The sequence below is a fragment of the Macrotis lagotis genome, chromosome 1 (assembly GCF_037893015.1).
Source record: "Macrotis lagotis isolate mMagLag1 chromosome 1, bilby.v1.9.chrom.fasta, whole genome shotgun sequence".
Classification (NCBI taxonomy): Eukaryota; Metazoa; Chordata; class Mammalia; order Peramelemorphia; family Peramelidae; genus Macrotis; species Macrotis lagotis.
Genome location: NC_133658.1, coordinates 655,782,376 through 655,798,869, shown reverse-complemented (window position 1 = coordinate 655,798,869; position 16,494 = coordinate 655,782,376). Strand labels below are relative to the sequence as shown.

At 37.4% G+C, this 16,494-nt stretch overlaps 1 protein-coding gene and 1 long non-coding RNA gene across 7 annotated transcripts in view; one reads left to right on the top strand and one right to left on the bottom strand.

Annotated features, from left to right (window-relative positions):
- HECW2 (HECT, C2 and WW domain containing E3 ubiquitin protein ligase 2) overlaps window positions 1-16,494 on the bottom strand; it is a 449,633-nt gene that overhangs the window by 96,507 nt on the left and 336,632 nt on the right. For all 6 annotated transcript variants that reach the window (XM_074215431.1, XM_074215435.1, XM_074215432.1 and 3 more), the window contains one exon: window positions 6,884-7,069. In XM_074215431.1, the coding sequence (XP_074071532.1) occupies window positions 6,884-7,069 (186 nt within the window). The remainder of the gene's footprint in view (window positions 1-6,883; window positions 7,070-16,494) is intronic.
- LOC141507608 (uncharacterized) overlaps window positions 1-16,494 on the top strand; it is a 70,694-nt gene that overhangs the window by 32,768 nt on the left and 21,432 nt on the right. The window lies entirely within an intron of this gene.

Genomic DNA, 16,494 nt, shown 5'->3' with positions numbered 1-16,494 from the left:
TTGCAAATGAACTTCTGAAAAAGAACTTGTTTATTAACTGGGAATCACTGAATCCAGACTCGGACCCTATGCCATAGATAGTCTAACTTATTACGCAAACAGAAAATCAGATTCTGGTGAAACCAGAAACCAGCATTGGACAATGATGGTGGTAGACTTCCTTCAATGAAAACTTCTACTTTGCCATCATTCTTCTGCTGCTGCCACCTCAATTATCACCTTTAGGATATGGTTTGAGAACCATTCCTTGGGCCAAACATTGACTCATAGACATGAAATACAGGGCCAGATTCAGGTGTAAAAGCTAAGGATGCAAACATATTCCTAACCTAGGAAAAGTACTTGTGTCTCCTTATTTTATCTAGGGAGAAGGGATTGAGAAATATCTCCTAAGCTAAATGAGTTGGTAAGGACAAGGAAGAAGTTAGGGAAAGAAAGTATGAACTTACTATCATTTCAGTCACTTCACAGGAAGAAGAAAAAAATAACACTAATAAGGGAGGCAAACCATATGTAAAAAAAATAATTTGCCCTTTGGCATGATTCTGAAAGTATTAAAATTCACTCAAAAGTAAAACTTCCTAATTTCCAGAGTATTTTCTTAGAATTTTTCAAATTATCTCTCTCTTCAAAACTAGGTTGGCTTTTTTAGAAAAAAAAATAGACTAAACAAAGTAACTGAATGCCCTGTACTTTCTTCATTCTTAAGTTCCTTGAATGAATTCTTTGCTGACTGCCCCCATTTCTTTCTCACTATCATGAACTGCTTACAATGTAACTTCTGCCATCTACCACACTATTAAAACTGCATTCTTCAAAACAGCTGATAATCTCCTGACTGCCATAGTTTATTCTCCATCCTCATTCTTATGGCTTATACATATAGAAACACTTATAATTTCCAAAATAATTTCATATATTTTCAAAAGGAGTGTTGTGCAGCCACTCCTTGGGATTTTCCCTGCTAGGAGGCTCTGGCCTCTACCAGATCCTCTTCAGACTCCTGTTCTCATCCCTGACTCATTAGATTGTAAGCTCCTGGAAGACAGGGGCTGTTTTTTTGCTCCATTTTCTATTCTGAATGCTTAGCATAGTGTCTGGCATAGTAGTCACTTAATTATTGTTTATTGATTGGTTGATTGATGGAAGATATAGCTTTGATACCTAAGTAATCTTAGACTAACTTCTCTGAGAATCAATTTCCTTACCTGAATTAGATAACCTCCAAGGTTCCTTTCAACTCTAAATCTATGACTCTATAATTTTTAAAAAACACATTGTTAATATTTACAAAGCATACTCTTCCCAATAATCTTGCAATGTGAGAAATTATATATGAAGAACCTTAAATAGAGAAGACTAAATGGCTTTCTGAAGGTCACAGCAACAAATCACCTAGCATTTATTAAGTTCAAAGTATTTGCCAGGCAGTGTATAAAGACAATGATGATGATTTGTCCTTCATTCTCAAAGAAGACCATGACATCAGGGAGGTGATGCCATGACTAGCACATGAACTGGTTTTGAGTAAATGGGTGCTGTGCTAAGTCATCAGTCTCACTTTCTCCTCCAGAGCCATCAGAGTCCAATGGTCAGATATGGATCAGGATGCCTGGAGATGGCCCTAGATGCAAGGCAGTCAGGGTTAAGTGACTTGCCCAAGATCACACAGCTAGTAAGTGTCAAGTCTTTGAAGATAGTTTTGAACTCAGATCCTCCTGACTCCAAGGCTGGTGTTCTACCCAGAAAAAATAGTCTGTAATTTCAAGGTGTTCATAGTCTAAGATAGAGGAAAAAACAAAGAAAACAAAAAACAGCCAAAACAAAACTGTACAAACCAGATATAAACACATAGAATGAATATGGTAGACTCAGAGGGAAGGCACTAAGATTTAGAAGGACTGGGAAAGACACTGCAGAAGTCTTAGACTTCAGGAAAGCTAAGAGGTGGAGATAATGAGGGAGAGACATTGGGGACACAACCAATGAAACATTCCCAGCTGAAAGACAGAATGTAGTGCATGACAAACAACAAGAAACAACTAGTGTCATTGGAATGCATAATAGGTAGTGAGGTATAAGAAGACAAGAAAGATAGAAAGGGACCCAGATATTAAGAATTTTAAGAGCCAAACAGAGTTTTATATATTTGGTCACATAGGAAGAAAGTAGTAGAACTAGGATCTCAGACTCCATGACCAAGGCTCTTCCTTTTCCCAGATGTACTTCTGTCTCTAAATACTTTGTCATAATAACTCAGCTACCCCCTTGTTCTGCATCTTCTCTCCACATCTTGCATTTCTCATCTTGCTTCACTACTTTGGGATTTTGCTGGCTGACTTTTCAGTCATGCCTTGATATTGGGTACTTCCCCCTACCCTGAGAGTTTCAGTTTCCTACTATGTTTTTTCTTTCTTCACTAGATTGGGAGCTCTTTGAAGGCAAAGACTGACCTTTATTATTTTGTATTTGTACTCCAAATATTTAGCACAGTGGTTGGAATGTGATAGGTACTTAATAAATGTTTATTTGATTTTAATTTAGAAGGCCTTGGAGCCTCTCTTTATGCTGGCCTCCCCCATGCCCCCACAATAATCTTTTGGATTTCTATTTTGGGGATGGCCCTGAGTCCATCATGTTTCATCTCCTTCCTGGCTGTGAGAACTTTGTCACAATGTCCCACATCCCAATTAAAACGTAAGGTCCTTGAGGACAGGGGCTGTGTCACTTTTTGCTTTTATTTATTCTCACTGTTTTGAATTTGGTAAATAAGCTTAAATGCTTGTTACTTACTTATCTATACTCTACTGCTTCTCATGGATCTCTAAGGAAGGTCAGATAGGAATCATTTCCATTTTAAAGATGAGGCAACTAACATGCAGAGAGATTACATCACTTTCCCAAAGCTAAGCAGCATAGCCAGGGTTGGGATATAGGTCTTTTGATTCCTAAGCTTGAGCCTTAATTTTTACTACATCATTTGCTCAGATCCTCCTGACTCCAAGACTGGTGTTCATAATTTCCTTAAAATCATAAGATTAACAAAGTGAAACACACACACATATATATACATATGCATACACTTTATATCTCCCTGATTGGAGCTGATTTTTGCTTTCTAAATATATTATTCCCCTGAGTAATAAATAACAAATTAATGAACTAATGGTCACTCAGTCAAGAGTTAGAAATATTGAGGATCATTAAACAACCAACATTCTAGTACCATTATTTCTTACTTAAACTTAAAAACTGCATATTCCCACCATGATTTAGAGTCCAACTGACCAATTGTCCTTGATTCCCTCCCAGGAAAGGCAAAAAAATCACAGTACCTTTAGAATGATTTTCCCTTTCTAATAAGTGACTTCTTTTCTCATAATGTAATTTTCCATTTGAAGTAAATCAAACTGTATCACATATATCAAATCATATACCTAAGATCTGACAGGTACACACGAATAATATGCACCATAAGCTCAGCCTAAGCAAAAACTAACACCATCTCTGCTTCCTACCTTCCTTCTGTCTCTTTCTGTCTGCCTGCTTGTCTCTGTCTCTCTTTTGTTTCTTTCTTTGTTTCTTTCCAGTTTGAATGTCTTGAACTGGAATGTCAGGATACAAATTTAAGGATTAATTTAGGTTCAAGTAGTAGGAAAAGAAAATTGATTCCTTTAGACTCAACTTTATGGATCACTTGTCTGTGATTTCCAGCAATCACCAAGTTGAATTCTTTCCCTTCCTTTTGTAGATTTGAAAACTGAGCCCCAGAGAGAAATTAACACTGATAACAAAAGGGGGGGGGCAGGATTCAAATCCAGATCTCTAATTCCAAATCCAACATTTATTCCATCATATAATGTCTCTTCAATTTATGTTTAAATTTAAGTTACTTTTTAAAAAATGTTCATAGACACAAAGACCAAAGACTATTACGTTCAATTTAGAAAAAAAGTTATCTTATTATGTAATTTTGCTATCTCTTATACTTTATTTTTCTTCCTTAAGGATATGATATCTCTCTCATCACATTCAACTTAGATCAATGTATACCATGGAAACAATGCAAAGACTAACCAGAGTGCATTCTGTGGGGGATGGGGAGGGAAGCAAGAATAGGAGAAAAATTTTTATAAAACTCAAAATAAATAAAATCTTTCTTAAAAAAACAAAACAAAACTTGTCTTGGGGTGGATAGAGCACCAGCCCCAGAGTCAGGAGTACCTGAGTTCAAATCCGACCTCAGACACTTAATAATTACCTAGCTGTGTGGCCTTGGGCAAGCCACCTAACCCCATTTGCCTTGCAAAAACCTAAAAAAAAACCCTTCTCTTAAGTTTGTTCTTCTTATTCCATGGTTTTTCTTTCTTTTCCCTTAGTTCTAATTCCTCATACACAAAATGACTATTATGTAAACATATTAAACACAAATGTACATGTACAACTTTTATCAGACTATTTGCTGTTGAGGAGAAGGGGATGGGAAGGGAGGATAGTAGGGAAAATATGCAAGTGGATGAATATTAAAAAAAATTTCATACCATGAAATTGGAAAAATAAATAAAATATTAGGAAAAAAGGTTCATAGACAAAAAAGACTTAGTATCTTTAGAAGTTCCTGGCTAAAAAGTTAAAACCGACAAGGTAGAAGATTGGGATCTTGGCATAGCTGGAAGTTGGATCTTTTCTGAAAGACTAGGTTCAGCTTTGCTGGGTAGTTGATTCTTGGTTGTAATCCAAGCTCTTTTGCCTTCTGGAAATTCATATCTCAAGTCCTGCAAGCCCTTCATGTAGAAGCTGCTAAATCTTGTGTAATCTAGACTGTAGCTTCATGATATTTGAGGGGTTTTTTCCTGGCTTCTTGTAACATTTTTCTCCTTGACTTGGGAGTTCTGAAATTTGGCTATAATATTCCTGGAAGTTTTTATTTTGGAATCTCTTTCAAAAGGTAATCAGTAGATTCCCTCAATTTCTATTTTACTTTCTGCTTCTAGGATATCAGGCAATTTTTCTGTAGAATTTCTTGAAAAATGAAATCTAGGCTTTTTTTTTTTTGGTTATGATATATTGTTAGATATTTTCTGACTATGGAATGGATCATCATTGAGAAGACTAAGGTTGCTGCTATTATTCCCAAATTGCTTTCTAAAGGTTTATCTTAGTACCTGACAACTACCAGACAGAGCAGGCTCCAGGAGATTATAGAAAGATATCATCCAGTGAAATAATTCTCCAGATGCTTGCTGACACCAGCAGAAAGAAATCCCAGTTAGAGATTTTAGCTAAAGTATTAGCTTAAGTGCTTAATTAAAGGTGTGGTGCCTGAAGGGGCTCCATCTTATAGATTGAGGTGCTAAGCTTTTAGGTCTTTCTGGTTCTGGGTACAGGTTTCTTAGAAAAGATGCAGCAAACTCTTCCAAATCTCTAAGTGGCAAAATAGTTTGAGGCCTTCTCAAGCCCCCAAAGCCAGCAACTTGTAGGGCCAACTATTTACAAACCAAAACTCAAGACTATTTTGCAAGGAATACCTGAAAATATCAAAGTGAATTCTCCATGAGTATATGTGTTTGTATTTATATATGTATGTTTGTATGGATGCATGTATTTGTGTTTGCATTGAATGCCTGTTGATAAATTGGATGATTGATGCTACATATGTATATATATATATATATATATATATATATATATATATATATATATATATTACACATAAGTGTAATACTTATTTGTTGGCATTCAGTATTAGTTAGGGCTGACTCTTCATGATCCTATTTTGACTTCAGTAAAGATACTGGAGTGATGTGCCATTTCCTTCTCCAGCTCATTTTACAGATGAGGAACTAAGTGACTTGGCCAGAGTCAGACAGCTAGTAAGTATCTGAAGCTGAATTTGAATTCCTGAAAATGAGTCTTCTTGATTCCCATCCCAGAGACTTAACATTTGCCATCTAGCTAACCCATACAGAAATATTCCTATTATTCATCCAAAGAACTCTTTTAGAGATTCCTCACCATCTGGAAGTAGATATTTAAATGACTGGTATATTCAAATGAATATGCAATTTAATTCAATATGTAATTATTACATATCTACTAAGTACAAAGGCACTGTGCTGAGTACTGAAGATTCACAATGAAGAAACAACAAAATCCCTGCCCTTGGAGAGTTTATAATCTAATAGGAGGATATGTGTAGAATGTAAAAGAATGGAAAGATTTTCACAGTTGGATCTTAGAAGAGTGAATATTCCAAACAACAGACTCAGCTCTAGAAATGAACACAGAAAGAAAAGTAAAGGATGATATCAAAAGACAGTTTGTAATACAATGTGTCAGGGAAGTTGAAAGAATGGACAATGATGGTGTGAAAGGTTATATTCAGAGCAGCTTGACAATCCAACCCTATTATGGGGTACACATGCAATATTCTTTACACTTTTATCTTTTCCTAGGTGATACTAGTCTAGGAAAGAATTTTTTTCCTATTGAGATCACACCACACTTTTTTAATATTTGTGACATAAACGGCAAGTACCTACTTATTCTATGAAAATGAAAGTCATAGCTCTTGACATAAATCATAGGAAGGATATAGTGTATACAGCTTTCCATGCTGATAGACTGTAGGCAGAAAGAAATAGAACAGATGGATTGGGGGTCATTCTGTTGGAAGCCAACTCATACTTCTCCACATCCCATATATTACTTCATAGAAGGACACTCAGAGTCCTGCTTTACCCTAATAGCACTGGAACAGAGTTGGTAAGATAGGCAGGGCTATGAAGGACTAGGTTATTCAGGGCACAAAAAAAGTCAAGTAGCTCATATCCTTCCAAGCCCCTTTCCCCCAAATACCCTGCTTTTTTCTTTCTTCAGTTACCTTGCCCTGGTGATCATGCTTCATTTCCCAGCCCCTTGGCAGCTCCAGCTGTTTGTTAGCAAACATGTTGAGGAATCCTACTAGGTCTCGATTATGCTGGTAGCGTTCAAAGTGGTGAGTGTCCCGCCGGACTTTGGTGATCATGTGCTTCAAACACGTGTTGTTTGTAAACATGCGATAGGCACTCTGAAAAAAAATGTATGAACAACCATGAGTTAGCCCACATCAATAGATTTATTCAACATAAAGTAAAAAAAAATAACGCATCTTGATTAATGTAAAATATGAAGAGACAAGATTCAATTCAGTGAATTAAGTATTAGGTAATCCTATCTGGTTTTCTTGCCATCTACCTTGCTGATACACTTCCTGAATCACCATGCCTTGGAAGGGTTAATATATTTGGTTTTAAAACTCCTTTCAGAGACTAAGAGATTTGAATTGCTAAGTGCCCTCTCATACAACCTCCTGAATCACATCATCCCCTTAACATGCTTTACATCCTCTACTGTCTTGCCATCTACCATAATGTGTTTAGTACTCCCATCCTCACCCTACTCTGCAAATCAATAAACATTTATTAAGAACCTACTGTGTGAAGTGCTGGGAATACAAAAAAAGACGCAAAAGACCCAAGAAGCTTATGATCTATTGGGGGGAGACAAAAACAAACAAATCTGTATAAACTATATTCAGAATAAACAAGAAGTAAATAAGAGAGGGAAGACACTAGAATTAAAGGGATTGGGAAAGACTTGGGCAGCTAGTTGAAGTAGATAAAATGACAATCCTAAAATGAGTAACACCAGATTTCAAATCTACTTCAAACACTTACTAGTTGTGTTTTTTACCTGGGTAAGTCATTTAACACTATTTTGCCTCAGTTTTCTCACTTGTAAAATGAGTAGAAAAGGACATGGCAAACCATTCTGGTATACTTGCCAAGAAAATCCCAAATGGGGTCACAGAGTCACACACATGTGAACTGTATAACAGTAGGAAAAACTTCCTGTAGAAGATAGAATTTCAGTTGGAAATTAAAGGAAGCCAAGGAAGCCAGTAGGCAGAGGAGAGAAGGGAGAGTATTCTAGGTATGAATGACAACCAGAGTTGAAAGATAGAGTATCTTATTCTTGGGATAGCAGGAAGGTCAATGTCACTGGACCAAAAAGTATGTGGCATAGACTAAGGTATAAGAAAAGGTAGGAGGAGGCTGGTGTATGAAAGGATTTGAATGACAAGCAGAAGATTTTTGTCATGAAGAACAACATATCACAGGAATCACTGAAGTTTATAGAGTAGGGAGTTACATAGTTTGGCCTGTGCTTGAGGAAAATCATTTTGGTGGCTGAATTGAGAATGAATCAAGGTTGTCAAAGACTTAGGCAGATAGACCCACTAGCAGGTCATTGCAGTACTCTAAATGTGAGGGTCCTGCCTATCTTACCAACTTTGTTCCAGTGCTATTAGGGTAGGGCAGTACTCTGAGAGTGTCCTTCTATAAAATAGTATATGGGATGTGGAGATGTATGAGTTGGCTTCCAACAGAATGACCCCCAATCCATCTGTTCTATTCCTTTCTGCCTACAGTCTATCAGCATGGAAAGCTGTATGCACCATATGACTTATGTCAAGAGTTATGACTTCCATTTTCATAGAATAAATAGGTACTCTGTTTATGTCACAAATATATACCAGAATTGTGGCAGTGTCAGAAGGGGGGGGTGTATTGAAAAAGATGATGTAAGAGTGAAATTGGCAGGTATTGAAAACAGATTGGTTTGGGGGGTGAAAAAGAATGAGAGGAATCAAGGATGAAATATAGTTTGTGAGTCTGGTGGTGCCTCTCACAGAGAACATAATGGATCCTTAAGTGTAGAAAGAAGCTTTCTAGATTATATCTGTGTTAGCAGAGAGAATTAACTCACTGCAAATTCCCTACAGCAATAAATAAAACCAGACTACTTCTTGTCAAAATAAAATAAAACATAAACTTATCTTTTGTTTAAACCTTAGGAAAAGTTTTTAAAAAGTCATAACCAGAGAGTAGCAGTGAGAACACCAGCAATGATCAGAATAGGTGCAGGATTAGTTGGTAGTAACTAAATGGCAACACTCTCTCTTATTCTTCTCAAGCTTATATGACTACTCCTCAATCAACTTTGCTGGATCCTTATCTAGATCATGTCCTCTCACTGTAGGTGTCCTAAGGGTTTTTATTCTAAGTCTTCTCTTTGCCATCTACATTCCTTCACGTGGTGATCTCATCACCTCTCATGGATTTAATTACCATCTCTATGCTAATGATTATCAAATCTACCTTAACTTCCCCAAACTGTCTGATGACATCCAACCCTGCTTCTCCAAATACCTTTAAGACAACTCAGATTGGATGTTCTGTAGATCTTAAATATATCCAAAATCAAATTCATTATATTTTCTGCAAATATAATGAATTCTTCATCTTCCCTATTACTGAAGAGGAAGAGATCATCCCCCTATCCCTCAGTGAGTCTTCACTATCTGATACTCATAATATCCAAGCTATTGCCAAGGCCTAATGATTTCACCTTTGCAATATCTCTTGGATATAAACTCATTTCTTCTCTGACCCTATGACCACTCTGATCTTTAACCCTCTGTAACCAATTAAATACCTCATCTTGTCAATTATATTTTTATAACTTATATCTAACAACCCTTTTTACTTTTACTGCCACTTTCCTACCTCAGACTCTACTCTCCTCCTCTCTCACCTAGACTGCCATGATAGTCTAATGTGGAATCAAAGAATACACTGACTCTGTCAATAAGGACTTCTAAAGTTTTGCTGTCCCACTAAACAGAGAAGTCACTAGTGAGGCTCAACTCCCCTGAGTACCTTGGCAACATCTACAGCAACAGACAAAAGTCCTTTTCCCTGATGTCAGGAAATTTTAATATAATTAGCTGTTAATTCTCATGTGTTCTCCTTAGCATGCATGAGAACAATCTCTGAAATCTAGAACAGGCTCCCCACTGCCTCTTCCTAATATCTGACAGCATATTTGTAAACTTGGGAGAGGGAATTAGAAGAGATGGAATGGTTGAAAAATACATATGAAGGAGGGTATGACTGATGAATCAAGATCATGTTGGAAAGGAAAAGGTCAAGATCATTGGTAGATGAACTAGCATTGACAAAGATAGAAGTCAACTGACTTATTTTCTAAGATGAGAGGAAAGGAAAATAAAAATAGCTAAGAACAGTGAGAGGTTTGAAGATAGAAAGGAAGGGAATTGAGGAAGCTCATCTTGGATGGCCTCAAACTTCAAAGTAAAATGATTCAACATGTTACTTTAGACATAGAAGCAATGTATTGTGAAAAGAGAGGAAACATGAGAGAATACTCAAGTTCCAGTTCCTCCTCTGCTACTAACTAGATATTTGACCTAAGGCTATACCCTTACTCATATCTCCATTTCTTCTCTTTCCAAATGAGCATTAAGTCTCCTCCTTCACTCCCAAGAGCAGGAGGATCAAGTAAGATAAACCAGAATGACAGAGTTTAACTGATTGATCTCTAAATACCCTTTATTGGCTCCAAAAATATGCTGAGTCTATGTCAAATTATTTAAACTGTTTATATTATTAAAATATCAGGTAGTATCTACTCCTCAGCAGAATGTAAGCTCCTTGGGCAGGGACTGTTTGTCTTTTGCCCTTGTCTTATGAAAGCCCAGCAAAGGGTCTTGTTATGTGGTAGTCTTATTCCAGTTTACAGGGCACAGGTTAAGCACTTTAGCATTAATATTAAAAAAACCCTTGATTGAGTTCTAGATAATACTTCTTCTGGTTTTTCGGTAATATTTTTCATAGATAATTCCTTTCCAAAAATATGTACAGAAAAGGTAGATCTTGACTTTTAGTCTAATGAACAAGTAGATTAAAATGTACACTCACTATTTTTTTATAAATTAATACTTTGTATTATTTTTATTGATTTATCCCCTTCCTAAATTATAAACATCAGGAGAGTATAACAGTCTCTCAACACCCTAGTGCTGTACTTTATAAACTAAAATGGGTAACTAAGTCAAACAAATATTGTTATGTGCTGGACCCCAGAAATTGCTTTGCTATACAGACCTCCTTTCAATAACTGCACATATTAAGAATGATATTTTACATTGAAATTTTATCTAGTTCACTTAGTAAATGGAAGGAAAAAAAATCACTTCTTCACATACCTGACTATTGATTGTCTATTCATCTGAGCTGCAGATTATTTATGATTGACACATTTTTTGAAGAATATATGTGGAATCTTAGAAAAAGTAAATATTTTTTCTCCTCCATGAAGCCCTAAGGGCAGCCTTAATGTTGTAATCAGTGTATTTCTAAAGCTCATTAAAAGTCAAAATAATTATTACTTTGACTTGCATCACTCTCTCTTATATACTAAAAATATTTTTATGAATAACTATTATATATATGTCATCATTAACAAGCAGGATTCATAATATAAGGTAGCTAAATAAATATCTATACATGTAAGAAGTTTGTTTATAACCAGTAGAGGGTCATGGCATGTACAACTACAAAAAAAAAAAGGTAATTTTTCAATTAGAGAATGCTTAGATGCTTTAAAATGAATGCATTAAATTAGGAGAGAATTATTCTTTATAAAACATCAAAGCCTATGAAAACATAAGCAAAGAACCAATAATGGAAGAAAAAGAGGATTCAAAAATCACCAGGTTAAATCCTATTGGTTTGTTTTATACTGTCTTCTATCAATCCAAGAAAAGGATTTCCCTGTGAAAAATCCTGGGGTCATCAGTAGGAACACTCAAGGTAATTTCCACTGCCTCCTACACACAGAATGTGAGAAACCTTCCTAAACCAGACAAAATTTAAATTGCTCAAGACTTAGAAGCAGAGGTAGCTCATGATCTCTGGGGAGAATAGGTTAACAACTGAAAAGATTCCTTAGGATAGAGACCTTATAAAATCAAGAAGGACAACCAGGCCAGATTTGCTGCAAATAAATTCTTTGGCAAGTCACTTGATTTAATAAATTATATGGAAAAGGACATAAATTGTTAAAAAGTTAATTACATTATACGTTCACAATCATTGGATCATAGAAACAGAGCTGAATGGGGCTTCGGAGGTCATCCAATGTAAACCCTTCATTTTATAGATGAGGAAAGAGAGATTTAATGAGGTAACTAGCTCGTCAGAGGTCACAGGGTACTATGTAGCAAGACCAAAATTTAAATCCAGTTTCTTTGACTCCATTCCACTGAATGTTATGATCAAAAAAAGCAAAGTCAGTATTTATGCTGAAAGTTAAAGTTAGTCAATAAGATGATTTCTTCCTGATTTTAATAAATGGTTACATAATGAATCTGATTCCTCCTGATATCAGAATTCTGTGATCACCTTTTCCCTTGATAGCTATGTTTATGCTTTCTGTAACAGATGTAACCTCATCTTGGAGCTTTCTTTTTTTTATATTTTTAAACATTTTGTTTGTTTTCCAATTATATACAATAGTAAATTATACCCATCATTTTTTCAAGGCTCTGAATTCTACAATTTTCCCCTTCCTCCCTCCCCCCCAAGGCTGACAGTCTCTACATTGTTTCCGTGCCATACATTGATGTAAACTGAATGTTATAAGTGTAAACATCAGAATAAACATAAACCCCCCCTCCCCCCCCCCCAGAAGATGGGAAACCTCAAGAATAGAGAGAGAGAGAGAAAAAAAAATTGTACTTCAGTCTGTGTTCAGATTCCAATGGCTCTGTCTCTGGGGTGAGTTCCTTTCTTTATCATAAGTCCCCCAGAAAAGTTGCTTCTATATTTTCCCCACAGTTGCTATAACTAGCTGTACCTCCACTCTATTTCTCCCCACTCTCATTTATTCTATTCTTTCTCTCCTTTCATCCTGGCCCTGTCCAAAAGCATGTTGCATCTGAGTACCCTCTCCCTTGATCTTCTATTCCCCCCTTCCCTCCCCCCCCCCATTTACTCTCATCCTGTCCCTTTTCTCCCATCCTTCTCCAGGGCAAGACAGACTTCCTCACCCTATTAAGTGTGTATGTCATTTCCTCCCTGAGCCATTACCAATGAGAATGAAGGCTCACTCATTTCCCCTTGCCTTCCTCCCTTCCCTGCATTGAAAAATCTTTTTTTTTGACTCTTATGTGAAATCTTTCAGCTTCTTCTTCATATCCTTTTCCTTCCTTCCAGTACTTTCTCCCATCGCCCATTGACTCCATACCTTTACCACATCATACCATTATATTCTACTCCTTTCTATGTCCTGTCTATATATGCTCCTTCTAACCGCTCTTATAAATGAGAAAGTTCATATGAGTTATCAATATCTTCTTCCCATGCAGGAATAAAAACAGTTCAACATCATCAAGCTCCTCATAGTTAGTCCCTCTCTTCCACTCCCTTTATTGGTTCACCAGAGTCCTGTACTTGGAGATCAAACTTTCTGTTCAGCTCTGGTCCTCTCGTTAGGAAAGTTTGAAAGTCCCCTGTTTCATTGAAAATCCATCTTTTCCCCTGAAAGAGGATGTTCAGTTTTGCTGGGTAATTGATTCTCGGTTGTAAATCAAGATCTTTTGCCTTCTGGAATATCATATTCCAATCCCTATGAGCCCTTAATGCAGATGCTGCCAGATCCTCTGTAATCCTGACTATGTAGCCTCGGTAGCTGAATTGTCTTTTTCCTGCAGCTTTTAGAATTTTCTCTTTGATTTGGGAGTTTGGGAATTTGGCTATAATATTCCTATAAGTTTTTCTTTTGGGATCCCTTTCAGGGGGTGACTGATGAATCCTCTCAATTTCTATTTTTACCCTCAGCTTCTAGGATCTCAGAGCAATTTTGCTGTATTATTTCTTGAAAAATGAAGTTTAGGCTCTTTTCCTGGTTGTGGCTTTCAGATAGCCCAATAATTTTTAAATTATTTCTTCTGGATCTGTTTTCAAGGTCAGTTGTTTTTCCAATGAGATATTTCACATTTTCTTCTAATTTCTGGCTTTTTTGTAAGAGTTTTATTTCTTCCTGATTTCTTGCAAAGTCATCAGCTTCCTTTAGTTTCATTTTGCATTTCAAGGAGTTACTTTCTTCAGAGAGCTTTTTTATCTCCTTTTCCAGCTGACCAATTCTGCTTTTTCAGGCATGCTCCTCATTTGCCTTTTGTTTTGCTTTTTCCATTAGGCCTAAACTGGTTTTTAACATATTATTTTCTTCAGTATTTTTTTGTATTTCTTTCACCAAGCTTTTGATTTGGTTTTCATGATTTTTCTGCATTGCTCTCATTTCTCCTCCCAATTTTTCCTCCACCTCCCTGAATTGCTTTTCAAAGTCTTTTCTGAGCTCATCCACAGTCTGAGTCCATTTTCTTTTTCTCTTGGAGGTTTGGATACAGAAGCTTCTCATCCTCAGAGTATGTGTTTTGATCTTCCATAGGACTGAAGTAATTCTCTATCGTCAGATCCTTCTTTTTCTGTTGTTTACTCATTTCCTCAGCCCAAGGCTAATTTACAACACTTCCAAGGCTTTGGGGTTGTATTTTTGTGGGGGGACACCCCACTGGGACCTTTATTCTTCCAAGGTCTTAAGCTCTCTAGCCCATGCTTTGATATGTAGATGACCACAGCATTGCCCTCTGCCCTGAGGCTATAAGGCAGGATCCAGCTATCTTAGTAAGGAAGCCCAAACTGCACCCTGAGTCTGAGTGGAGGCAAACAGCAGAGTCCTGCTCCAGGGAGAGCAGAGAGATCTCTGCAGACTTCCCTTACCTTCTCTGGGGGTGCAGGCTGCTGCTTTCTCCCAATTCTCACTGCAGGTTCTGCAGCCATGCTCCTCGCTCCACAGGCACCCAAATGCAGCAGAGTTCTCTCCCCGCCCCTTCAAGCTGTTGCTGGTGATCTTCGGGCTGTGCTGGGGTTCGCTGGGCTGGGCTGCCAGGGTCCTGGTGAAGCACACCTTTCCCATGGAACTTCTACATTATCTTGGATTGGGAAAATGTATCACTCGGTCTTTCTGTAGGATCTGCCCCTCTAAATTTTAGCTAGAGTGCTCATTTGTTTGTTTTTTGTGGATTTGTGGGGTCGGAGTTGTCAGGCAATGCTGCCTTCACACCGCCATCTTGGCTCTGCCCCCCCCCCCCCCCCCCCCCCCCGGCACCTCTTGGAGCATTCTTGCAGAAGATTCTCATCTATGTAAGGGCAGTGCTCAGTGGTGTGAGTCAGGAGCAGAGGTAGGCCCAATTGCAGAGAAGCTGTGGTTAATCCCTGGGCCTCTGGACATTCAATTACATCTAGTGTTCCATCCTATACTGAATTTGAGCAAGACTTCAGATCCTGAGTGAGTAGTGCATCAGGTCACGTCCGGTCATGTGGGCTGAGATGTGGCAGCCTGGAGAAGCCCCCAGATGCTGTGGGCAAGGACCAGATGTCACTAAGTAATTCCATATTACTGCCAAATTTCTTCTTTGGGAAATGGGAAGGAATAAGCATTTATATAGAGCCTACTGTGTACTAGGTACTTTGTTAAGTGCTTTTAAAATATTATGTCATTTGGTCCTCATAGCAACACAGATGGTGTTGTTATCATCATTTTATAGTTGAGAAGACAGAGGCATACAGAGGTGAAGATTCATCTTTATGAATTCAAATCTGGCCTCAAACACTTAGCTTTGTGACCTGGGCAATTCACTTGACCTTTTTTGCCCCAGTTCCCTTATACCTAAAACTAAGTAGAGAATGAAATTAAAACCACTACAGTATCTTTGTCAAGAAAACCCCATATAAGGTGAGAAGAGTCAGACACAACTGAAATTACTGAACAACAAGGACTTTTGTATGTATATTAGTTATCAGGACTAGTTTCATCTTCAGAAAAATTACTTTTTTTCTTTATTATGTTCTATAAATTCATTAAATCTACACTTACAGATAGAATATTTTACTAAAGTGGCAAAACCATAGTTATACTTCCAAATATTAGTAAGATTCAATAATAAATTTGGTTCAACTGTTTACTCAACTATTGAATATCCCAAACCCAATGTGTCATAGTTGGAGAAATCCTCTTGCCCCCTCATTGCAGAAAATATGGCATAATTCCAGTTTAGGAATCACTTTACTTCCTCACCAGAATTGGACTTACCACAGCCCTCAGTCTAGCTTTGGTATCACAGGTCCTGACTCACTTGTGGTTTTGACTTTGTGTCTCTTTGTTGTCATGGCTCCCGAGAGCTTTGCTACTCACACTGCTCACTTAGGACCTGGACCCTCCCTTAAGCTTTAATTTTTCCTTACAATGTGCCAAATATGGGTAAATGGATTCAGACTATTGTAACAACTGTAAGAGTGAGGGGAAGTTAGGTGGGTTTGAATAGTATTGGGTCTTTCATCTCTGTATTCTCTAGGTTCTACTCTGAATTCAGTCCCATGGGTGTGATTCCATTAAATTTCCCTGAGGGAGAATGTTCTGTGGTTCCAGTCCAGGGCAGGCTAATAGTTCTAATATGCTTATGACATGGTTCAAACATACTAGACTCTCTCTCCCTCCCTCTATAAAAATTGCTTCTCCTCCCCA